At 47.9% G+C, this 23037-nt stretch overlaps 2 protein-coding genes across 5 annotated transcripts; one reads left to right on the forward strand and one right to left on the reverse strand.

Annotated features, from left to right (window-relative positions):
* Positions 1-1864: 1864 nt before the first annotated feature.
* On the forward strand, positions 1865-12056 carry dnmt3ba (DNA (cytosine-5-)-methyltransferase 3 beta, duplicate a). 3 transcript variants are annotated; one of them, XM_029833503.1, is made up of 26 exons: positions 1865-2933; positions 3941-4069; positions 4179-4324; positions 4412-4571; positions 4642-6317; positions 6395-6503; positions 6632-6667; positions 6830-6864; positions 6962-7108; positions 7317-7379; positions 7451-7600; positions 7680-7787; positions 8045-8174; positions 8691-8810; positions 8902-8946; positions 9023-9102; positions 9256-9368; positions 9480-9663; positions 9777-9861; positions 9985-10130; positions 10201-10291; positions 10362-10510; positions 10590-10675; positions 10741-10810; positions 10908-11026; positions 11286-12056. In XM_029833503.1, exons 2-26 carry the CDS (start codon positions 3946-3948, stop codon positions 11425-11427), a joined length of 4314 nt encoding a protein of 1437 aa, XP_029689363.1. In that variant the 5' UTR covers positions 1865-2933; positions 3941-3945; the 3' UTR covers positions 11428-12056. The 3 variants fall into 3 exon arrangements, with proteins under 3 accessions (XP_029689363.1, XP_029689364.1, XP_011601090.2); XM_029833504.1 differs by having other exon boundaries at positions 6962-7105; XM_011602788.2 differs by having other exon boundaries at positions 2895-2933; positions 3946-4069.
* A 573-nt stretch (positions 12057-12629) lies between these two features.
* LOC101061776 (uncharacterized) lies at positions 12630-22805 on the reverse strand. Of its 2 annotated transcripts, none has more exons than XM_029833505.1 (10): positions 22042-22805; positions 21246-21470; positions 20537-20695; positions 19159-19227; positions 18019-19080; positions 17787-17903; positions 17125-17162; positions 15672-16836; positions 14069-15591; positions 12630-13389 (listed from the first exon to the last, which is right to left on the reverse strand). In XM_029833505.1, the coding sequence occupies exons 1-9, from the start codon at positions 22666-22668 to the stop codon at positions 15445-15447; spliced, it is 3609 nt and encodes a 1202-aa protein (XP_029689365.1). In that variant the 5' UTR covers positions 22669-22805; the 3' UTR covers positions 12630-13389; positions 14069-15444. The 2 variants fall into 2 exon arrangements, with proteins under 2 accessions (XP_029689365.1, XP_029689366.1); XM_029833506.1 differs by having other exon boundaries at positions 12630-13452.
* Positions 22806-23037: the final 232 nt, after the last annotated feature.

Raw genomic sequence — 23037 nt, forward strand, 5'->3', positions numbered from 1 at the left:
CAGAGGAAACAGATTGTGCTTGTGACCCTTATCTTTGACTCAACATCTGCTTCTTAAAGGGTGAGTTCAACAGAACAAATGCTGTGAAACATAAAAGGGCCTCGGTCTCCTCTCCTCTGGATCTCCACGACCTGCTGGTTTCCAGTCTGAACCAGCCTGTCAGGACCACCTGTGTTTGTGGCCTGGATCACCAGCCAGTGCAACCCCTTCTTGACAACCATAGTGAGTAAAGACCCAAACAGTCCCTGCTGCCCCGACACTCTACAGCTCTTTTTCATGGCTTTCTGATTGTTTGCGTCATTCTTAAACTGCCCCCTGCAGCTGCACCGGCATCCACTTTATCACGGCTGCGTAAATCATTTGATTGCACCTGTCAGGCTGTGTCCTCTAATCCTGATCCACCAACACACTGACCTTTGCCTCCCTTTTCCTTCTCCATTTCAGACATTTCTTCCCTTTTTTTCTCTCAAGACTTCTTGTTTTTACTTCTGCTTTGCACATTGATGGTGTATTGTTTGTTAAAAGACTTTAAGACCTAATATAAAGTATAAAAGATAGAAAAAAATTAAGCAGACATGTTTCACCAATGTTAGGCAGCTCTATTCTGGATCAATTGTTCTTTAGTGACAGGTTCTGTACCCTGGTCCTACAAGGTGGCAGGGATTAAACCATTCTTAAAAAACCATCACTGAATCATGAGGTGTTTCAGTCAGGCTTTAGAGCTCATCACAGCACAGAAACAGCACTTCTTAAAGTTACTAATGATCTTCTTATAGCTTCAGATCATGGACTGGTCTCTATGCTGGTTCTGCTGGACCTCAGTGCCCCTCTCCCCTCCAGCCATCAGCAGGAGGGTCCCCCTACATGAGCCTGGTCCTGCTCAAGGTTCCTTCCTGTTAAAGGGGAGTTTTTCCTTGCCACCGTTGCCACTGAAGAACAGAGGTCAGGCCCTGGGATTCTGTAAAGCACCTAGAAACAATTTTGATTGTAATAGACGCTACATAAATAAAGATTGATCGATTGATCGATTGATTGAGACATACTGTCAGCAGCTCATCCATAGTCTATCATCACGGGTCTTCTTCAGGGTCCCACGCTGGAGTTTTTGTCCACACATTTTATTCCCAGCTTGGCTTTACTGCCACCAAGTGGCCCCCCATAAAATCGAGTTATGGTAAATTACAAGTGAGACATATTTAATACCGGTACTAGCAAAGGTGAAAAAGCGGGAGGCTGTAGTTTGACTCTCAGTTCCTCAAATAAAGTAAACAAACTGTTTTTAGTAGATCTTTGTAAAGGAAGTGGCTGGTCTATTATCATGTAAAGACCACCTTTTCCTTCCAAAGATTAATATGTCTTGTCCTTCCCAGCTCAGGTGCACGGAAACTGCCTCTGTCGAGGTCACTCAAGCTTTCCATATTTAAAGCTTGGACATTTATATTGAATGTCTGCTCAATGGAGGAAAGTCAGGTCACACTCTGCTCTGATGGCCTTGCCCACTGGGAGTGTGGCCCGCAGTCAAACAATGCCTCCCTTGACCTTATGACCCTGGTCTAGGCTAACAGTGTGGTGACCCTGCAGCTCCCATTGTTTCAAAAGGTCCAGCAGTGTCTTAATGATGGCATCGCATCTGGGAATAGCATTGTTTTAGTTCTATTAAAGCTGTATGTCACACTAAAAGAGCAATTTCAGGGACTTTACACCGAAATATTGTTCTACACACACAGCAATGTGGACAAGTGCAGTGAGACCCACAGCCTCAGTGGTCCTGGCTCCAAACTTTTACTTACATTTAGTCACAGAGTGTGAATCATAGAATTAACAATTATCATTGTTTTCGACTGAAATTAAAGGGTCAAATTGACTAACGAGCGTCTGGTTTCTCAATGTGACAGCTGATGGAAAATAGTTGGCCAACAAACCCATAAATCTTAATCTTAATAAACCTCAGTTAAATCCAATGCTCACGTTTAAACAATAGCTTTAATCAGAGGACATCTGTACATATGAAACCATTATTACACAATAGCGACATTATAGCAAGAATCACACATAAGAATGAGAAATTGTAAAAAAAAAAAAAAAAAAAAAAATAAAGCTAGAATTTACTCTCAACTTGAATTTTGTAACTTAGTTTGATATTAACGGGCCAATAGTTCCCTTCATTTGACTTTGGTTGTCCTGATGATCAACAGGGAACGAGGTCACGCGCCCCCAAGAGGCCACAATGGCCGCCATCTTGGCTAATGCTAGTTAGCTCCCTTAACGATATTTTGATAAGTCATGATGGCGATTTCTTTTGATGATATTAATTGAAATTTAAGGTCGTTGCGTGGTTCCTACGCTTGTTTTCAGTATCCAATTTTTTTTTTTTTTACGTTATTACGTTTTTTCTTACGTGAGAAAACAGCAATTTGTCAACAGAAAGTAGGTCCGTGTTTTGTAAGGGAGGGAGCGTTACACACTACTATAGATGTACGAACAAACACGACAAACTATTACAATAAATCCAATCAGCATCATAGTTAACTAGCTATTTGGATTGGATGCGCTCTCCGAAATTCAATTAGTTGCGTATAAACACGTTTAGGTCTCTGTAGATCATTAGAACCACAATTATGCCTCCAACAATATCTGAAATGGAAAACGTTGTGGGCCAGCTTATCGTTGAGGGGCCGTACTTTGTTTCCACCTGTAATTATTAAACATGCAGGATATAGAAGCGTCTTGGTTTATTAATTTAAAAGTGTAGAAGATGCTTTGTGTCGCGAACCAGCTCCTCCTCGCCGGTGTTACTAGTGCGGGACTGCCGCCATTGTCAGAGGTCCAATGTCCCGGCCCCGCCGGCTGCGCACGTCACTGACGTCGCTCTGCCTATCGGAGAATGTGGTAGGGAAGGAGGCGAGGAGACCATCTAGAAAGGAACGGCCGAGGTAAGTTTCCCCGGTTTTACTCTTTTAAAAAAATCCCTCTTTTGCGCTAATGCGCTCGGAGTTGGGCGGGTTTCGGACGGATAAAAGTCGGAGTCGGTCGGCGTTGTTTTGCTTTGTTCACCGCGCAACCTTCTGCAGGCACAGCAACACAAAGACCGGCTCATCAGAGCCCCCCCCCCCCCCCCCCCCCAAACCAGTCTGCGAGTGAAACCTGTGACCAAGAGCCGGGGAAGCTTTTGACTTCTTGATCACTCAAAACATGCACCTCGTGTAATTTCAGCCTGTCAGTTACACGCGTGTGCGCGGCTCCACGCAGAGTAGCGAGGCTAATAACGTTGTTGTGATGCGGGGCGGATCAGTTTCATTCACTTCCACCGCAGCAACATTGAGAAGACCGCTGCTTGGGGGTGGGGGGGGGGGGGGCAGGTTGCTGCAGACCCACGTTGCCTGTCACGTCAAAAGTCTTCCTATTGACACAAACCGCTCGCACAAGTCGTTGTTCGACACCGCAGCGCTTGTCTTGCACGAAAAGTGGAGCGATATCATCGCGACAGGCATGTGCTGGAAGTAGAAGTTCGCGGCAAAAGCGACAACGCGAGATTTCACCCTGTCTTTTCTTTACGTTGAGGAGAAGGGGAGGAGCCCGTGGGGGTAACGTGTCACCTAGAGGGCTGCAGGAGGGGCAACACAAGGCAGCGCCTTAATGCAAATACGGCGGTGGAAATGATACCAGCAAATCGTGGAGGTGTCGGTATCAGCAGGCTCTGACAGCATTCAGACTTTGAGACACCCCTCCCCCCCCACCTGCCCACCAGTAAACACCCTGCAAAGTCACTAGTCGTGTAAACAACAGCTTTCTCGAAAAAACATAGAGGTGCCGCAGTGACTGTGATTTGCCTAAACTACCTAAAGGACAGAGTGAAGCTGATCGAGTGATAGAGCAGCTCTCATTAACCCCAAAACCAGTATGACCGTATTGTCTTTTGAATGCTTCTTTCCTACCGAAGTGAAGATGGCAAGCACCCCGGTTGAGACTCCACAGTTCATCAAGAAAAAGTCAAAGGGCCTCCATTTGGTGAACTGGGTCAACAACCTGTTGAAGACAGACTTCAAAGATGTGCAGCAGTTTGGTTCAGGTAGTTTACCAGCACACATTCAGTACTGAATGCACCTGTAACTGACCTAAAATCCACACGTTCCGACTGTTGAAAGCCTGTCTTTTAAGGAATGTGTGTGTTTCCATAGGTGCTTGCCATTGTCAGATCATGGACTGGGTCATTCCTGGCTCTGTTGACATGTCAAAGGTGAAGTTTGACGCACAGTGCAAGGACGACTACAGACACAACTTCAGCCTCCTCTGCGATGCCTTCAGGAACAACAGTATAACGAGGGTATCCGCTCTCTGCCTAATGTCTGATGCCACCAATCATTCTGTTTTCAGCATTCATGTAAAGCTTTTTGCCCATTTCTGCATTTAGACCGTTCCAGTGGACAATCTAATAATAGGTGACTTTCAAAGCAACCTTGACCTCCTGAGGTGGCTCAAAAGCTTTTACACAACTAACGTGAGGGATGAGGAATACGATCCCGTGAAGGCTCGACACAACTTGGATATCAGTCCTGCTCTGCAACAATGCGGTAAAAACCACTTTAAATCACTCACTCCAAGACAAGGCTCCAACAGGACTCTTCTGTTTCCTCCCTTTAGGAACGAGAAAGTTGAAACAGGCCACTATAAGGAACGGATCGTTTCCTTATAGGGAAAAGTGGAAGGACATGTTCGAGTGGGCGGACCGTAGCGCCCTGGGAGACAAATACACCTACTGCTGCATTTGCCACAGCAACCTCAGCACATTGTCTAAAGGAATTGTCGATCTCAGGAGACACATGATGACAAACAAGCACAAGACGAGATCTCTGAACCCCAGGAACCAGGCCCCCGGATCGCCGCCCTGCAGCGATGTGGCGATTTGGTTCATCGGCGAATATTGCGAAAGGGCGACTGCTCCTGGTGCGGAGGTGTCCGCACATTTAGCACGCTCTAAACTGGGGTCTCGCTACCCCAGGGATATTGAATCTGCCTGCCAGCGCGGCCCATACTGTGTGTACATTTATGCGGGGGTGACTCTGAAATCTTCGAGGGAGGGCGGCACCATCGCCGTGGTCCTTGTCGGCTTTTTTGACGTTGGAGCCAACAGGCACTGCGTCCGTTTTCTAGATGCTTTTCAGTCAGAGGGTAAAGAAGGCAATGAAATGGCTGCAGCAGTGGTGAAGACGCTGAGGGGCTTTAAATTGCCCAAAGAAAACCTCGTTGCCGTCTATTCTGAGGGCAATGCTGAATCTTCAGAACAGATCTTCTTGAATCTCAGGGAACTCAACCCAAATGTGGTGGCCTTCGGTGGGCTGTACACTGTTGCTGACGCCGCCTGTCGCGCTGGCTTGAAAGAGCTCTCCAAACAGGTCCAGGAGCTGGTAGCAGATATCTACGCGTACTTCTCCTCCTGCCCAACAAAGAACATCAACCTGGAGGCTCTTTTCGGCTCAGACTTTAGCACAGACAGCCAAACATTTCTCCTGAACACAAGCTGCCTTAAATGTTGCTCTGTAGTCTCCAAAATCCTGGAAATGTGGTCCGAGCTTCTTCTGTACTTTACGTCTTGCAACAAGAGTAACGAAAAGGCGAAACTCATCTGCTTCCAGTTGCAGGATTGCAAAGTCAGGGCAACGTTCATGTTCTTGGAGCAGGCGCTGAAGCCTCTGCATCGTTTCCAGAGATGTCTGCAGACACAGGAGGAAGCTGCTGGAGCTCGTCTGCAGCTCATGGCAGAAGGAGCCAGTAACCTGCTGTGCACCTACGCCTCCCTCTTCCTCCACCCTGAGGCTGCAGGTCACTTCCTCAAGGAGCCAGATGCTCAAAATCTTGAAAATGAGAAGTACCACCTCTCGAGCCTGGATCTGAGCGTGGGCGATAAAGCCGTGGAAAAGTACCTGAAGGAGTCCGTTTCTAAAGACGCTAAGCTACTACTGACACAGGAGGCCCTGTCTTTCTACATCGCAGTGACGCGTTGCATCACGGAGAAGCTGCCTCTCGGCGAGGGAGTGCTGAAGAGCATCGCTCAGCTGCTGAGCCCCCACCGCTGGCTCAAGGTGGCAGGCAAGGCGGTCGGGGAGCTGGGGACCCAGCTGGGAATCTGTAGCTCTGCTGAAGATGCCACTCAGCTCACAGACGAGTTTCTGCAGCATCGGCTGCTTGAGAGGGGAAAGGAGAAACGCTGGGCCAGTCTGCTTGAGGACAACGAGCCAAACTCACTTTTCAGGAAGCTTCTTCTGACCCTGCTGGCGTTCCCCTGCCCGCCTCTGGAGCCAAAGGCAGTTTTTACCAAGGTAAAACCAACGGATCCGGAGCCACGTGTTTGAGCTGAGGTCAGTTTAACGGTTGAATTCACCACGTGTCCTTTCAGGCACTGGAAAATGACGCTGACGCTGAGGGTGACGCCTCAAGAGGAAGTGAATGTGATTTGGTTCTGTCTGTCAGCAACACCAGCAGAGAATACCTGCTTCAGCACAAATGTGAGAAACAACATTTTTATTCACTTAGAAACAATCCCCATATTAGTTGGCACTATAATATTTGCAGTAATCGTTCTGGCCAGTTTTAAATGGTTTCGTCCTGCTCTTGTTCTCCACACCTTCAACAGTGAAGAGCTGCGAAGTCCGTCTTTCAAGGTTAAGTGGTCAGTGAAACCTTTCTTCAGTGTTTAAATGATGAATTGTCTTCATTTTAGCTTAGAGAAGAACAGATTTTAGGTGTCTTATTTTCAAACATAGTATTTTATAATGGTTTTTGATCTCAGTGCTAATATCCGCTAAGCATGTTTCTTTTTTCCTCCCAAAAGACATAAACAGTGAATTCTATGCTGTGTGGAAAGAGGTAAATTGTTTTCTACTAATAGACCCACACAGAAAAGTTTGGCTGGTGTATAATAAGATGATAAGTAATCTGATAATAAGAGCTTGTTGTATCTTAGGGAACCAATAGGGGACATTTTGGCTGGGAGAGCAGTTTGCGCCAGAAGCCACCAACTCGTACAGTGTTTCAGGCCGGCATCAACTGCTCCAAACCCAACGAGCCCTATAAGCGCAGCAAAAAGGGCATAGAGCATCATGAAAAGGTGGTAGGTTTTCTTAAGAATGCTACCAAAATAGTGCCGAGGGGCTGCAATGGCTCAACATACGTGCATGCTCTTCATGTTTTCAGCATTTTTCCATATTGTTTTTCTTGAAATTTCCCTGCGACATGACGTAATCTGGGATGTTTTAACAGAAACACGCGGCTCAAAGCGCAGAGGTCATAAGATACTGACGCCTCTTCTTCATTGTCAGGCAGAAGAATCGTCACCGACCAGTAAAGGTACACCAAAAACACATCAGAGACCCAGCTATCAGGTAAAATAATCCAAAACACGTCACAACACTGCCGAAGAAACGGCGAGTTGATGGAAATCTCACGTCTGCAGGACGGTCGAGGCTTTCTGACGGGAGAGCTGGTGTGGGGGAAGTTAGAGGGATTCTCCTGGTGGCCCGGGATGGTGATGCCCTGGAAGAGCAAGCCGTTGCCCCTGGGCATGCGGAGGGTGGAGTGGTTTGGAGATGGGAAGTTCTCAGAGGTGTGGAAATGGTGCGCCCTCTCCAGCGTCCTCACCTGTTTATCAGGCTGCATCTCACATTGTCCTGCAACTCTTACAGATTTTGACAGAGGACCTCTTGTCATTCGGGACCTTCGGCAAATGTTTCTGCAAAAACTCCTTTTCCAGCCTTCCCACCTACAAGGAAGCTATTTACCAGATCATCGAGGTAACACACCTTTCACGTTTTTGGAAAGTCTGCTTTACTGTGAATATGCAACCAGTGAATTCACGTTTTAAAAGCATGTCCGTTGTTTTCTGATTCATTAAAAATGTATGTTTTTTGTCTCTAATACGCATTTGCTCGCTGCTTTAAGAGGTTCCAACCCTCAGAGATGGTCTTTAGTTGAAATGTATCGCTGAGAATGATCACTTTTCATACATATGATCACTTTTTATGCAGTATATGTGTTTTTTTGTCTGCAGCTGGCGGCTGAGAGATGTTCCAAGTCTTTTTCTGCGGCGGGAAGAGATCGAGAAAAGGAGCTGAAGCTGATGTTGGACTGGGCTTCTGAAGGGTTTCTGCCTATGGGACCTGAAGGTTTTGCTCCTGCTGGTAAGTTTTGCTCCGGCTGGTTTTAATGCATCCCAGCACTTGGAGAGTTGTCCCTCCTCTGATACCCTGGCACGTTCTGAGGGTCGTTGAGCCGACTGGTCTCCCAGTTCCTGCTGATGAAAATCACCGCACCAGGCTTCGCTGTAGCGACTGTGTCGTCCTGGTGAAGAGGAGCACCTGGGTTCATTTTCAGCAGACCAGACCATTTCCCTTCTCATGGTCTGAGAGGCCTTGGGGGGCCAGGCAGGCTGCCTCCATCTCCACTGTACCATACAGAGGTTCTCCTTTCTCCACAGGAGGGGGGGCTCTGATAGAGTAACCATCGGGTTCTTGGTCACCTCCCTGACTAAGACCCTTCTCCCCTGATCCCCCAGCCAATGCTAGGAAGAGTCCTGGTGGTTCCAAACCTCTGCTGGAGGCCACAGGCTGACTGGGACCTTTAAGAGGCTTCAAGTGTGTGAAAGGTTCTTCTTTTGTTTCAAACTGAAACATATTGTGGGTTTTTTTGTCTTGAAGGCAATATAGCCGCTGCACATCAGAGTTCCGACTCTGGGCTATCGGACTACCAACCACCGGTGAAGAGGAAACTTTTGCTGAAGAATAAATCCAGAGCCTCCGGTACCACTTACAGCAGAGGTCAGTTGTGCGTTTGCCAGCCGGCGTTTCACGGACACACGGTAATAACACGAATAAAATGCCTCGTTTTCTCATTTTTGGTCTTTTGCAGAGTTGATAGTGGAGAACATAAACGAGACCGGCAAAACGATCGAGGGTAGGTGTTGTGCGAATAGAGAAAACCCGATGTAAAATATTCGATTTGAAGCTCAAAGTGTGGCGGTTGGTTTCAGATTTTTGTCTGTCCTGTGGATCGTCTGAGACTCCTGTGCGGCACCCGTTGTTCGAAGGTGGTCTTTGCGTGAAATGCAAGGTAACCCTCGACCCTGATGACCCCTCTCTCGCTCTCTGATGTCTGTGGTCTGCTTTGCTCCACCGTGGCCCATTTTGCACAGATCTAACCTCCACCTGGAGCAAGTCTGCCTCTTCCATTCCATCTGGAAAACCCTCTGGACTCTCTTTGCAGGAGAACTTCTCTGAGACGCTGTATCGCTACGATGAGGATGGCTACCAGTCCTATTGTACCGTGTGTTGTGGTGGCACGGAGGTCATCCTTTGTGAAAATGTCAGCTGCTGCAGGTGAACAACTGATCGGATCATATACGGTCCTCGTCAGAATAGCGTCTCTTCCTTCTGGAATCGGCTTCTCCAGGTGTCTGATTGTTTCCTCCTTTGATCTCTGCCTCCCAGATGTTTCTGCAAGGACTGTCTGGACATGCTGGTTCGCCCAGGAACCTTTGACAAGGTGAAAGACATCGATCCCTGGAAGTGCTACATGTGTGACCCATCTCAGTGCGACGGAAACCTCAAACTCAGGCCAGACTGGAGAGCCAAAGTTCAGGACTTCTTTGCCAACAACACCGGCATGGAGTTTGTACGTCCCACACCTACGTTTGCAGCTGAGGTGCAACTATTTGCACCCGTTTTTACAAAGTATAGCGTCGTCTGATGTCATTTCTCATCCTTCCTTCTGAACCTGAATAATAGGAACCTCACAGAGTTTACCCCTCCATCCCTTCTGATCAGCGCAGGCCCATCAGGGTGCTCTCGCTTTTTGACGGCATTGCAACAGGTTTGTTCATGACGATGTTTCTCCAACGTAATCCGCTCCGTTGTAGCCCTCTCGTCCCCCGGGCCCCTCATCTCCGCCCCTCTCCGGACTTGAATAAAACTCTCCCTTCTCCTGATTCAACAGGCTATCTGGTGCTCAAAAATTTGGGATTTAAGATCGAACGCTACATCGCCTCAGAGATCTGTGAGGATTCCATCGCCGTGGGGATGGTGAAGCACGAGGGGAAGATCGAATACGTCAACGACGTTCGCACCATCACAAAGAAACATGTGAGTGGAAATGAGGAATCCCCCACAGAAACTGCAGCAACTCCCTTTGATCTGCTAATTTTGTCGTCAGCTGGCTGAATGGGGCCCATTCGATCTCCTGATTGGCGGCAGCCCCTGTAACGACCTGTCCATGGTCAACCCTCTTCGCAAAGGACTGTTTGGTAAGTCAGGCAGGTTAAAATAATATTCAGCATTTTTCTACAAACGTAACCTGTCTTCTCTGCCCTACAGAGGGTACCGGGAGGCTCTTCTTTGAGTTCTACCGCATATTAACCATGTTGAAGCCAAAGGAAGGAGACAACCGGCCATTTTTCTGGCTGTTTGAGAACGTGGTTTTCATGAGTGCCAACGACAAGTCGGACATTTCCAGGTTCCTCGAGGTACAGTTTCAGCTGAGAATGTCACCATAGGAACTCTTTCTTTTGTAAAAAAAAAAAGTATTTTCCTTTCTTTTTTCAGTGTAATCCAGTACTTATTGATGCGGTGAAGGTCAGTCCCGCTCACAGGGCACGTTACTTTTGGGGGAACATTCCCGGCATGAACAGGTACCGTCACACACGCGTGGTTTCTTCTTCACCCTGGAACACCAACACTTGGTTTTCTTCTTCAGACCACTGGCCACAGCTGTAGAAAAGAAAGTGCTCCTCCAGGATTGTTTGGAGTCGGGACGCACAGCAAAGGTAGAAGCATCAACATTAATTTTTAATCTAAATGGTTCCGTTCTATAAAGGTTTCGATCGTGATGCTGACGGGGAATGTTGGCTGCTTCTTCAACAGTTTGACAAAGTCCGCACCATCACGACGAAGTCCAACTCCATCAGGCAGGGCAAGACGGGGCCTCTGCCGGTCAACATGAACGGCAAGGACGATTATCTGTGGTGCACCGAACTGGAACAGTAAGACAACCCACAGTCTTAACCCTAATCAGTCACACCCATTGTCTTTATTCTCGTCTTTGTCACCACTTTATTCCTTTTGGGGTCATGAGGGGAGGGTGCACGACGGGCAAAGGCAGGGGCATTTGTGGGTCAGGTACCTTGCTCAATGGTACCTTGGCAGTGCTCTCTACTACTAGAACACCTCCCGCCGCCCTGTAATAAATGTCCCGGTTAACAGTAATAACCTGGCGGATTTCCTGCCTTTGGCTTCTCGCAGGATCTTTGGCTTCCCCAAACACTACACAGACGTGAACAACATGGGTCGGACGCAGCGGCAGAAGGCCCTGGGTCGCTCCTGGAGCGTCCCCGTCATTCGCCACCTCTTCGCCCCGCTGAAAGATTATTACGAATGTGAGTAACGCCTTCAGACCTTCGCTGGAGCAGCAGCAGCGGACCTACTGCCTTACCGATCCGAGTACACGAAGCTTTAGCATTAGGATTCTCTTAAATATTGGACAGAAATAAGGTGCTTTATCCGATCTCAGCTGGCACAGACACTTTTTTTTTTTAACTTAAAGACGGTGTTGTGATCAAACGGTAACGGTGCTGCAAACATGGGCCTGGATCATGAAGCAGATTTACAGTTTAGCAGCTCAGTTTGGGTTTAACTCGGGTTTTTATCCCTGCAGTGAAAATCCACCCATGTTTCCATCAGACATTTGATCAGAAGTTGCTCGCCTACACTTTAAAAAGTGCAATAAAGATATTTTTATATTGATGTTTTATGAGTAAATGAAAGTGGAGGTTTATTTGTTCACAGTGCCTGTCTTTTAACACAAACGTCCCTTTAGATTCACAACTGCTCGCTGGATTTTATTGATAAGCAGCCTCACGGTCAAAGATAATCAGGATCACCAGAACTCCTCCAGCTGTTCTAAATCCAGCTGTGAAAGCTGCCTTTTGATCCAGGCCCCAGTTCTCTACCTCAACACTGATTTTCTGGTTAAAACTGTTACGCTTTCATTTACATAAAACATGTTTCGTCTTTTTAATATTATTACATTCTATTTTATACATTTTTACAATTTTTTTAAACCATTTGACTCACTGGATTTTAAAGGGAAACTTTTTCTAGGAAAAACATGTGGACTGTCTTAAAAGAATGTTTTCCTCATAACAACGTGCTTGATTATTTCCTTTATTGCCAGGATCTTTACAGGAAAAAATATACGAAAGACAAAAAGTCAGAATGCAGAAACTTAATGAAACAACATTAACAGTCAAATCCCCGAAGGCCAAATAATATTCCTCACAATCCTGGTGTCAGCATTATCCGTCAGTGTTTTCAGATCATTAATCATTTCATGGTCTCTCCTAGATTTTCAGATTGTTTTGTGACATTTTATTATTCAGCTGTGTTGATTATTGTTTTGGTTTGTGCATGTGTGTGTGTGTGTCTTCTGTAAACATCAACAGAACTGTTTTTATTCACTGTGATTTGATTTTAAACTGGATCATGTTTAAGAAATCCTGATGGTGCTCTGGTGCGAATCCACGCTAGGTGTGTTTGTTGTCGACCGCGTTTGTACGATTAACCTGTGGTTGACACCTTACCTCATAGTTTTATTAGCTGATAATAGTATATTTTTGCTCTTTATCAGCAGCAGCTGCTAATGAACCTTTTCTGGTAGGTTTTTATGTTGGTGTTTGTGATGATGTAGGAACGTTAGAGCGTCGTGTGCAGCTTGATTAAAACGTGTCAACAAACACTGAAGTGTATTTTATTGTGCTTCAGCTGGTCTGTAGAAGAATACAAGCAGGACTCTTTGTTATTTGTAAAGGTTTTACACTTCACTTCAGTGAAGCATTAGCATTAATTATTTAAGACCGCAGCCGCGAGGGAAGGACTTTAATTCTCGAGGATCGGACTGTTGCAGTATAAATAAAAGGCTGAACGGACTGCGGTGAAGAGACATAAAAGCTGCAGGATGTTCTTCAAAGCAGCATTTCCTCGTTCCCATCTGCAGTATTAAGAGCAGCCGTTTGTGTTTCCCGGTCCTTCGGCGTCGGCGCCTCACAGTTTCTAAAACGCTCACTCGGAGGCCGATGATGTTTCCCAGGGTTTTTGCAACCTTTCCATCTGTGAAGGAGTGGGACTCTGGTAGCTGGGTTTAACCTCCAGTTTTCTCACGCCGGGCACCTCCTTCCCCTCCTGAACCAGCTGCATGACCTCGGCGAATGACAGCTGAGTTCCCTCTGTAGCTGCTTGCGCTGTTTGGCTGCTACTGACTCCCGAATGTGAAAACGCCGCCCGGTCCACCACGTTTGCTCCGTCAGAGCTCTGCTGCACGTAGCTGCTTCGGTCTATCGGCTCCACAAACCTGCCGATGAGACAGGCGTGATGACATCACCAGGGTCCAGGAGGTAACATCCTGCTGTAGCAGCTGTCCAAGCAACAGGTGATCAGCTGATTACGCCCACCTGAGCCTCCATCAGGAACTATAACAGGTGCACACTTGCCCCCTACATACAGCCAGTAGCATTCATTTTTGGCGTTTCCTCTATCTGTTATAGAACATATTATTGCTCAAATGTTATAACTTGGTAAAGTTTCAGGCCCCTCTCAAACCAAAGCCCCCCCCCTAAACTGTCCAGTTGTTTTATTTTAGTAAAATATTGTGTTATTCTGTGATCACAAAGATTCCGGTAATTCAACGCGAACGATTCAATTCAGGTCCAAGTGAAAATGGTCCTCTTCAGGAAATAGGGACAAAACTCTTTTTAAAAAAACTCTATAAGTTTAGGCATCACTGCCTGCACACCTGAGTTCACCTGTCATGGTGGCTGCATTAGAAGAGGCATCTAGATTCTGGGAATACAATTATCACCTGATTACCAGTCTTAGAGGTAAGATGAGAACATTCAAGTTCTAAACCGGTCGTGTACGCAATGGTACTGACGTCACACATCAATTAATACTGTTTTCATACTGTTAATTAGTGTAAAACTATAGATGGAATGTGCCCACAACAGACAGACCAGCAGCTGATGGAAACATACCTGTTATAAAAGAAGAGTTTCATATCTAGCAGTTTGGTTTCGTCCCGGCTGTTTAAAGTTTTCAGTCCGTCCTGAAATCGCTGATCAGCCTCGAAGTCGTAAGAGTCAAATCTTGAAAAAATGGCATCCATACCAATAATTTTATTTATAATTTTTAAAGATTTATCCTAAAACGAAAGATTCATTTTTTGTTGGAGATGAGGCAAAATGTGACTTCCGGTATTTGTTTTATTTGTGACCAACAAATTTTGTAAAGAAGGAACACGGATGGATGAAAGTACGGTACTGCGCTGTAGCGCCCCTCAGGTAAAAGGCGGTATTACAGCATGTAACTTCCCAGATGATACACAGTATTGCTATACCATTTCTATTAACCTCTGTTATTTATTTCCTTCTTTTTAACTGAACACTATCGAAAACATTCTTTAATTATTGAAAGATGAGCTGGTTATTGATTTTTTGGACTTGCACATGAGCAGTACATTTCAATGGTACAGTATGAGAAAGTTTATACTACTTTTTCACAGTTTTGTGGGTTTCTTAACATCACATTAGAATACTCATATAGTTTTGTGTTGCTGATTCTGCTGCTTAGACTTCAGATTTGGGTTGTACCTCAGATTATTTATATTATATTTCATTTTTTTATGGTTCAGAAACTAAGATAATTAATCTGGGTTATAGTGAACTGGAGACACTCCTCTGGGATGTAACCTAGATCAGTGTGTGTGTGTGTGTGTGTGTAACTTTAGAGGATAAATGTGTGCTGAGCAGAAACGTGACACCGGGTCATTGTGTGACTCCTCCATTCGCCGTATCCTTGACCTCAGAGTACAGCTGCCATCAACGGGAAACAAAGTACATGTCATTTCACTCTTAGTGGTAAAATCTCAGCTTCCATCTCACAGAATAAATTAGATAAATAAAAATCACACCTTTGTGCACGTTGAAAGGGAAAGTCACGCAAACAGCGAGAGGGCAGGAGATGATGTTCTTAACGGTGGAGGGAATCTTAATCTTGTGAAGTGCTTAGCAGGAGCTATTTCTTTTTTAAGGATTAAGGTTTCCAGTTGAAGCTTCTGTCACAACGTGCTCTCTCACATCATAGAACTTTATTTAACAAATCAGGAAATTAATTTCCACTAAAAACAATGTCAGGATATAAAATCGTAGTTTCAAGTGTCATAAATATCCTGTCTAAGAGCACTAAACCTCTAAAAAGAGGAGCTATAAATGACACCAACAGGAAATACAACTAGAAAAGTTGTCGCATCTCTCCTTCACGTCCCACAGAAAGTCTCCCAGTTCTGCCAGTTCCACCATTACATCGTGAAACGCTCCCCACAGCTCTGACAGCTCTCAGCTGTCTGCCAGCGTCAGACCTCTGCAGCCGCGCTGACCGGCGGCGAGTATCGGTGCCGGTGGAGCTTGCTCGGGTTGGAGGGCTGTCTCAGGTTGGAGCGAGACGACCGTGCAAAGCAGAAGGTCAACGTGCTGCTGGAGCTGCAGTCGTAGGTTCCATCCTGATCAGGGAAGAAGATGAATAACGTTAAAAATCGCCATCTGCCGGCCCATCCTGACAGCTCTGGTTTGTATTACTCACATCAGCTGTTCTGGAACTTGGGCTGGATCGGACGCCGCTGTTCTCCTTCTCCTCTTTCTGGGTCCGTGCGACCTCCTCCCTCTGCTTCATGAACCGTTGGTTGACGATCCTCGTCACGCTGTCGTTCCTGTGCAGCGTCGCTGGGGGAGATCTGATCGGAACCCTCTCCAGATTCTTCAGTCCGCCCTTTGCCTTCTGGCCCGGCGCCGGTACCGTTTTCTCCACTCTGCCGCTCACTCTGCGCAGGAACTCGGTGACCATGCCGTAACGGTTTGTGGCAGCAGATTTGCTGGGAGGTTTGGCGCTGTTGGCCTGTGCTTCACCAGCCCTGTGACCGGTCTGTCTGGACCAGGTCGGACCAGTGTGGCTTTGGGTGCTGAGGTTCCACAGCGCTCGCTCTCTGGAGCCGGACGCAGACGACGACGACGACGACGAGCTCAAATCGGCCGACAAATGCGGAGAGGAAGCGCTGTATGCGGAGTTCCGCAGGTACAGTTTAGGTGAGGATGTGGAGTTTCTGGACCGGTCGGCTCTGCCTTGAACTCCCTCCAGGGAAGTGGAGAAGTGAGAGCGGGCGGAGACGGGCGAGGCGCCCGGGGCACGAGAGGGGCTTCCTCTCACGCTGACGGGCGCCTGTGGAACATCTGTCTGCAGACCAACACTCACCATCTGTGGCCTCGTGTGGGTCTGGGTGCCCGCAGAGGTCATGCCCACCCACTGTCCCTGCCCCATCCCTCTCTTCTCCGGGACAGGCACCGCCTGCCTCCAGCTGACCGTCATTTCCTTCATATCGTCGCTCAGGTTGGCAGATGAGCCCAGACAGAGCTGAGAGAAGGAGGTCGGCGGCGTGCACCAGGGAGACGTGGTGTTGTCGGACTCCCTGTCTGCAACGGGGCTTTGCTTCAGCGGAGACAGCTGGACTCTGCGAGCCGACGGGGGGCTGTAGTAGATGCGGAGGGCCGACTTTTCAGGGGCAGTGTGGCTCCTCTCCAGGGACATCTGCTCAAAGTCGAGGTCAGGGAAGCTGAGCGGCATGATTAGATGGTCCCACGTCTTAACAGGGTCCTCTTGGTCCAGCTGGGCAGCCTCCCGACTCACATAGCACCAGTTCTTCCTCACACAGCCGTGTGGGAAACACCGTCCATACAGTCTTTTCCCTTTGGAGCTGCCAAAAAAATAAAATCCTTCATTAATCCCCAAGAAAACGGAAACTTTAATTTTCACTGCCGCAAAGGGCTCTGACGCACAAACCCAAATGCTGCAAAGAGAAATTAAAAGAAAATCATCAAAAGATGTAAACAAGAAACCAGCTCAGCGGCTTGAGTTTACGCCGCTGTGCCACTGCAGATTTACTGATGTGCTGCTGGTTTAATGTCTCTGTAAACAGCGCGTGACGCAGGGATTTGAACCACAGCTGAGAAGTGGAGGAAACGTAAACAGAGGAAACACTGACCTGTACGCTTTCCATTGTCCACCGTCACTGATGACACCCTGAGCAAAGGCAGAAGACAACAACATTAGCTATTTGACTCTGAGTCACTGATGGAAGCCGTGGACACACGTGTGGATTCCAACCCGGCAGGATGGCGGCGGCTTGTGATGTCACTACATGTTATTGCTCTGATTTAGACCTGTGTGATATTTCAGACAACTTTTTAAAGCAGCGCAGAGGCGACGGAGGTGAGCGTGACCGGAATGCTAGCGTGCTAATTTTGGATCAAAGCAATGTTTTACGAGCTCGTGCGCGTCGGACGCGTGGCCTCGGAAAACCGCTAATTTCAAGTCAGTGAATTTGGGCCTCTGACGAAAGGAGGGATCAGACGGTAGCTGCCGGAGGCCAGAGAGATTCATACTGCAAACTGACCGAACTGTGTGCTGTTACGATAATGCTGAATATTCAGCACACCCACTCTTTTTTTATGTCCTGCTACAGATTTTTTTAAATGCCTGCCCTGCTTGGCTGCGGCTTCGGCAAGAGATTAGCCTAAATACTCTGCCACGAGTCTTCACATGATGCCTGAACTGTCAGTGGGCCGAGCGGCCAGAGAGACGGATCATCGGCAGGACGTCCCGCTGCACCACAGCAGGAGGCGGATTCCTGGCAGACTTCCTCACCTCTGCTGCTTTGCCTTGAGCAGCCTTGGACGCGCTATTGAAATCACTTTTGTCCTGAAGTTCTGCGCTGATGTCCTGCAGCAGCCTCTGCAGCGCCAATATGCTTTGATCTTTACCCTGAATGAAAGAACAAAGCTTTTTCAATGGCCTTCACTAGTTTGGCAATAATACAGTAAAAAAGGATTCTCTAAATAACAGTCTGGACATTTAGAGCAGGTGAGGTCATGTTTACCTGTTTTTCCTCTGGCTTGGATCCTTTATCTTGGCACCACTGATGGAGGATCCACAGAATCTGCAACGACACTCGCATTTTTTTATCCCTGCAGCTTTGGAAGGAGTCCCGGTGAACAGAAGCCGTTTGTCTCGTAGGGTTTTCTCTCTCCTTGACCTCCGAGGTGCGGAGATCTTCCACGCACCCCTGAGACGGATCCACGCCCCCTCCAGACAGAAACGAGCAGCCATCGTGAGGTTTCCCAGAGTCTTCTCCTCTCAAGAGTGTCTCCACCCTCCCATTAAAGGTGACCAACATGGCCAGCAGGAGCTCCAAAGCGTCACTCAGAGGAGCCGGCAGGAGGAGCTTCTGCGTTTTCCCGTTCAGGTCGGCCTCTGATGGAGACGGGAGAGCGGATGGAGACCAGCAGTGGCCGTTTTTGGGTGGCTTCAGCAGAAGCTGGATGGTTGAAGTCAAAATGCAGGCGTGATCCCTGAGAGCGAGAAGAGCCTCGGAATCTCCCACCGAGATCCCGGTTGGACCTTTGAGCAGATTCCTCTTGTTTTTATCCTCCTCCGGATTATCAATCAGGGTTCGTTCTCCACCTACTGGACCTTCTCGAGTAATATGACACGCTGACTGGTTGCAACGCGGAGGCGTCCCGATGTCCGCGTTGCCCTCGCCTTGTACTTGCTCTCCTTTCCTTTCTGCGTCCTTCACCTTTTCTCCCTCCTCCTCTTCCTCTTCCCCTCCACATCGTCCCATTTTATCTCTCAGGTCGCTCATCTCCGCCCGCAGTCCCCGGTTCTCCACCTCCAGCTCAACGATGCGCCGACTCAGCAGCGTCGCCTCCTCCTCCACCAGCTTCAGGTGAACTTTGACCTCCGCCTCACGTGAGCGCGTGTGGTTCGCCTTCCCTTCGGGCAGCCGGGCGGAGTCGATGTCGCCGTAGGCCGAGCGGTACTCGCTCAGCTCTTCGCGCATGGCTTCGCTCTCGGACACCAACTTTGTGAGCTTCTTACACATCAGAGCCAACTCCTCCCTGGCAAAGTGCAGCTGGCACCTGAGGTCGTTGCTGTCGTCCTGGGAAACACACGGCAACGTTCCCGTGAGTTGAGGTGCGACGCGAAAACGGGAAATCAGAAGACGAACATGTCAAACCTCGATCTGCTGAGAGAGTCTCCTCTCTGTCTTACTGGACGGGCGCACGGCTTTCTTCTTCAAGGTGCTCTGAGAAAATAAAAGTAAGGGGGGAAACAATCATCACCAGTCCAAAACTAGTCCTGCCCCTGGTGGCCTGGTGGGGAACAACCTCCTAGATTATTTAGGTTTATCTGAGGTTTTTTTCTGCTACTTCAGTTCTGCTGGTCGCTTTTTTTCCCCCCAGTTTTTTTTTTTGCTCTTATTTTGGCATAAAGACATAAAAGGATGAAGGGAGCGACAAAGACGACAGCATAGTTGGCTTCTGATCCCCGGACAAAGTGGGAATGTTTTTCAGGGACGTATAAAGTGCATCTTTCTGGTGACGCAGGTCTGAGAATGTGAACAATGCAGGCTTGCGTCTGGCACCATGGTCCCTCTCTTGGACACCACAGAAGAAGTCGCAGTGTTAATAACAGTTGGCTGTAATCTCTCAGATCCAGCAGGTCCACGGCTGCTTTAGAGAGACAGCGTAACGCTTTAAAAAACATATTTTGTTATGATTATTTAAAATAATCATTGATTCTTACACATTGTAAAACTATTATTTAGTGATTCCCAGCACAGCTTAAATTATATTGCGTTAAAAATTCCACTGTGGGCTTCCGACATCCCATCCATGCAGACTGTGCTCCTAGATTAGGTCATTTAAGTGGATTTTCCTGTTGGGATCAAAGGGACTAGCAGCTGCCTGGGTGAGCGTCCCAGACTGAGCTCACACCAAAGCGCAGAATCCGGGATTAAAGCTTGGACTCGCGTGCACGGGAGTGCACTGGAATATAAGGTGGGTGTCAACGGTACCAGGGTGTCAACAGCGTGTTTGATAAGGGCGGGTCCAGGCTGCAGGTCCGCGGGCACCGGCGGAGCCCATTGTGAACACCACAATGCCAACTCACCCAGATTCAGGCGGGTTTAACAGAAGCAGAGGGGGGCTATTTTTGTAATCTGGTGCCCTCATCTGAGCTTCAGCTGCGTCTGGAGTTCAGACTTCAGCATTCCAGGCCGCTCCGCCCTGCAGCTGCCGGCCCCTCCCCTCATATCACCGATCTGCACTGGGGTCATGTGTCACATGACCATCGGGGTGATGGGGACGACAACTGGCCAAGGGGGGTGCAGCTGTGGAGAGGAGGATTCCAGAGCAGAGAGATGAAGGCGGACTTGGAACTGAGTATTTTTACTCGGTCACACACATGCGGGACATTTTGCGTCCGTGGCTGGAACGTCAACAGTCTGCAGGGCCGGTGGGACCGTCCGCAGCCGATGTGCACACACACACACACACACACACACACACACACACACACACACACACACACACAGACCTGGGCTTGACTCTCACCTCCCTGATCTTGTCCACATCCGCCTGTAAGACCTGTTTGGTCACCTCCAGCTCCTGCGTCCTCTCGCGCAGCGCCTCGTTCTCCCACTCCAACTGGGAATTCTTCTTCTGCACCACCTCCAGCTCGTTGTACAGCCGGAGCGACACGCTTTTTGCCACCTGTGATCATTATTCCAGGAAACAAAACAAGTTTTTCCATTTTGCAGGGCAAATGTTGGTCTGGACCGGCTCTTTACGTGAACTCCTGTTTTAATTGGTGCTTTCTACGTAAAGCCCATCATCACCAGGTTTACAACGAATGTTGACTCACATCAACCAAACTCAGGCTGGGTTTTTTTTTTTTGGAATACAAATAAGATAGTTGACTGGATTTGGCTGTACGCCACCATTCTAGAGCAGCCTTACGGCTCATGGAGGCAAAACCCCACCAGATAATGACCCCACAGTGTTCCAGAACTATAAACAGAACACAAAACTAATGATGTTTTTCTGCAATGACTCCAAAGCAACAGGGAGTCTTTTACAGGGAAGCGTGACTCAGGCCGGCGATGACTGATTACAGCCCTGACGAGCAGAGAAAATGCTCACTTTGATGCTGGAACGTGGAACAGTCGTGATTCAGATTAAAGCCAGAGGGAGAACGTTTACTGGCGGCGAGTGGGTTTTTACAGAAACAAGCCAGCAGCGGGGGAGGGGGCCCGTCTCAGACCTTGATATCGTGCTCCAAGCTTCGGACCAGCTCCCCGTCCACCTGTCCCGTCTGAGCCACTCGGATGCTGCGGCGCTCTGCCTTGCGGAGGCGGTACTGCAGGATGCGACAGGTTTTGTTGGCCTGCTCCAGCTGCAGCCGCAGCTCCTGCAGCTGGAACACCTCCTCCTCCTGGAACATGTCGCGCATCTCCAGCATCTCACAGCGAAGCTCCTCCATCTCATCCTGGGAAAGAAAGAAAAAACAGCAAAACATTTGGTGTTAATCGGACAGCACAAGTATTAAAATACAGTTAATTGTTCGGGGAAATGTAAGAATTTGAGCTGGGGGAGCAATTTAGATCCACTGGATGAATAAATTCAGCAGACATTACATTTTTTTAAACTTCTTCTCTCTTAAAAGACTGAGAAAAACACACTCAGCCTGAGGTAATCTGTTGGGATTTGTTAGCGTTTGGCCCCGTTGCCTGCTGGGAAATGTAGTGTTGATATTTTTGACATACTGAAGTGATTTTCCATATACAAATTCCCTGTTTGGAGTTTCAGAAACTTTTATTACATCCAAAACTGATTGGTGTGGTTTGGGCACCGCGTAACGGTTTCATTTAAAAAAATAAAAGTCAATTAATGAAAAATGTCAGGTGACCTTTTGAGCTTTTCTTCCTTAGAAATTCTTTCTGTTTACTAAAATTAAGAGAAAATGACCACTTGTGTTCACAGTTGGTTAAATTGGTGACATGTGAAAGAAATCAGCCGTTCAGACAAATCAAATTACTGTAAATTATTACAAGACTTACTTTCAAATACTCGTTCTCTGATCGTAAATCTTCAACCTCCCGGACAAGATCTTCGGTTGTATCTCCCATGATCAGGTCCATAATTACCCCCGAGGTGTTGAACAAAGCGAGGCCGCCGGCAGCAGCATCAGGTTGGGGAGCGCAGTTTTCTCTCCGCGGCTTTGCGCACGGTGCGCCGTTGCCTTTCCCCCCGCCGCCCGGGACAACATAAGCTCCCCCGTCTATCCAGATTAATTCACTGTCGGAGCTCGGAGAGTCGCGCTTGTTGCCCTCCGAGGGGCAATCGGATATCTCTGAGCTGCTGTCTGAAGGCGAGAGTTTCCCGGACAGGCAGCCGGAGTCCTTGCTCAGGTCCTCTGAAGCGTTGCTGGCATCCGACAGTTTCCTTTGCGCACCGGGGCCCTCAGAGGAGGCACCGGACGAGCTTTTACCCGGGCGTTTTTCCTGCATCCCACCCGACTTTGTATCCTTCCCGGTATCGCCGTGGCCCGATGGTAAGTCTTTGGAAAAGGAAAAACTTTGGGAATTTTTAAGATTTTTCACCTTCTTCTGGACAGAGACCGGCTGTTGCGCTTTGTTCTGCTTCTGGCTCCTCAGCACAGACTTTAGGCTCTTGCTTCCATTCATCCCGACTCTGCCAAAGCCACGAAATAAAACACTGCTTCAGTTTTGTAGTATAATTCTGATTAAGGTGTTTCCATAAATATGTCAAGTCCGCAGATCACTGCTTATTGGAATGATCCCGCTGGTTGCTCTCCATCCCCAGGAATGAAACTTTGCCAAAGTGCGCGCGGGGACGGAATGATGGCTCGAGCAGGCTTCCGGTCATCGTTACCAAAATAAGAGACTTTGTGTCGTTCCAAAAGAGAAAGTTTGTTCGTGTGATCTTTTTTCAAAAAAACCTGTCAGCTTGAACTATATTCTGTGTTTCGTGTTTCCTAAACTCATATGAGCTGTTGTTGCGTTATTACGTTAGGCCTGATTTTATATCGTTCA

Source organism: Takifugu rubripes, chromosome 3 (genome assembly GCF_901000725.2).
Source record: "Takifugu rubripes chromosome 3, fTakRub1.2, whole genome shotgun sequence".
NCBI lineage: Eukaryota > Metazoa > Chordata > Actinopteri > Tetraodontiformes > Tetraodontidae > Takifugu > Takifugu rubripes.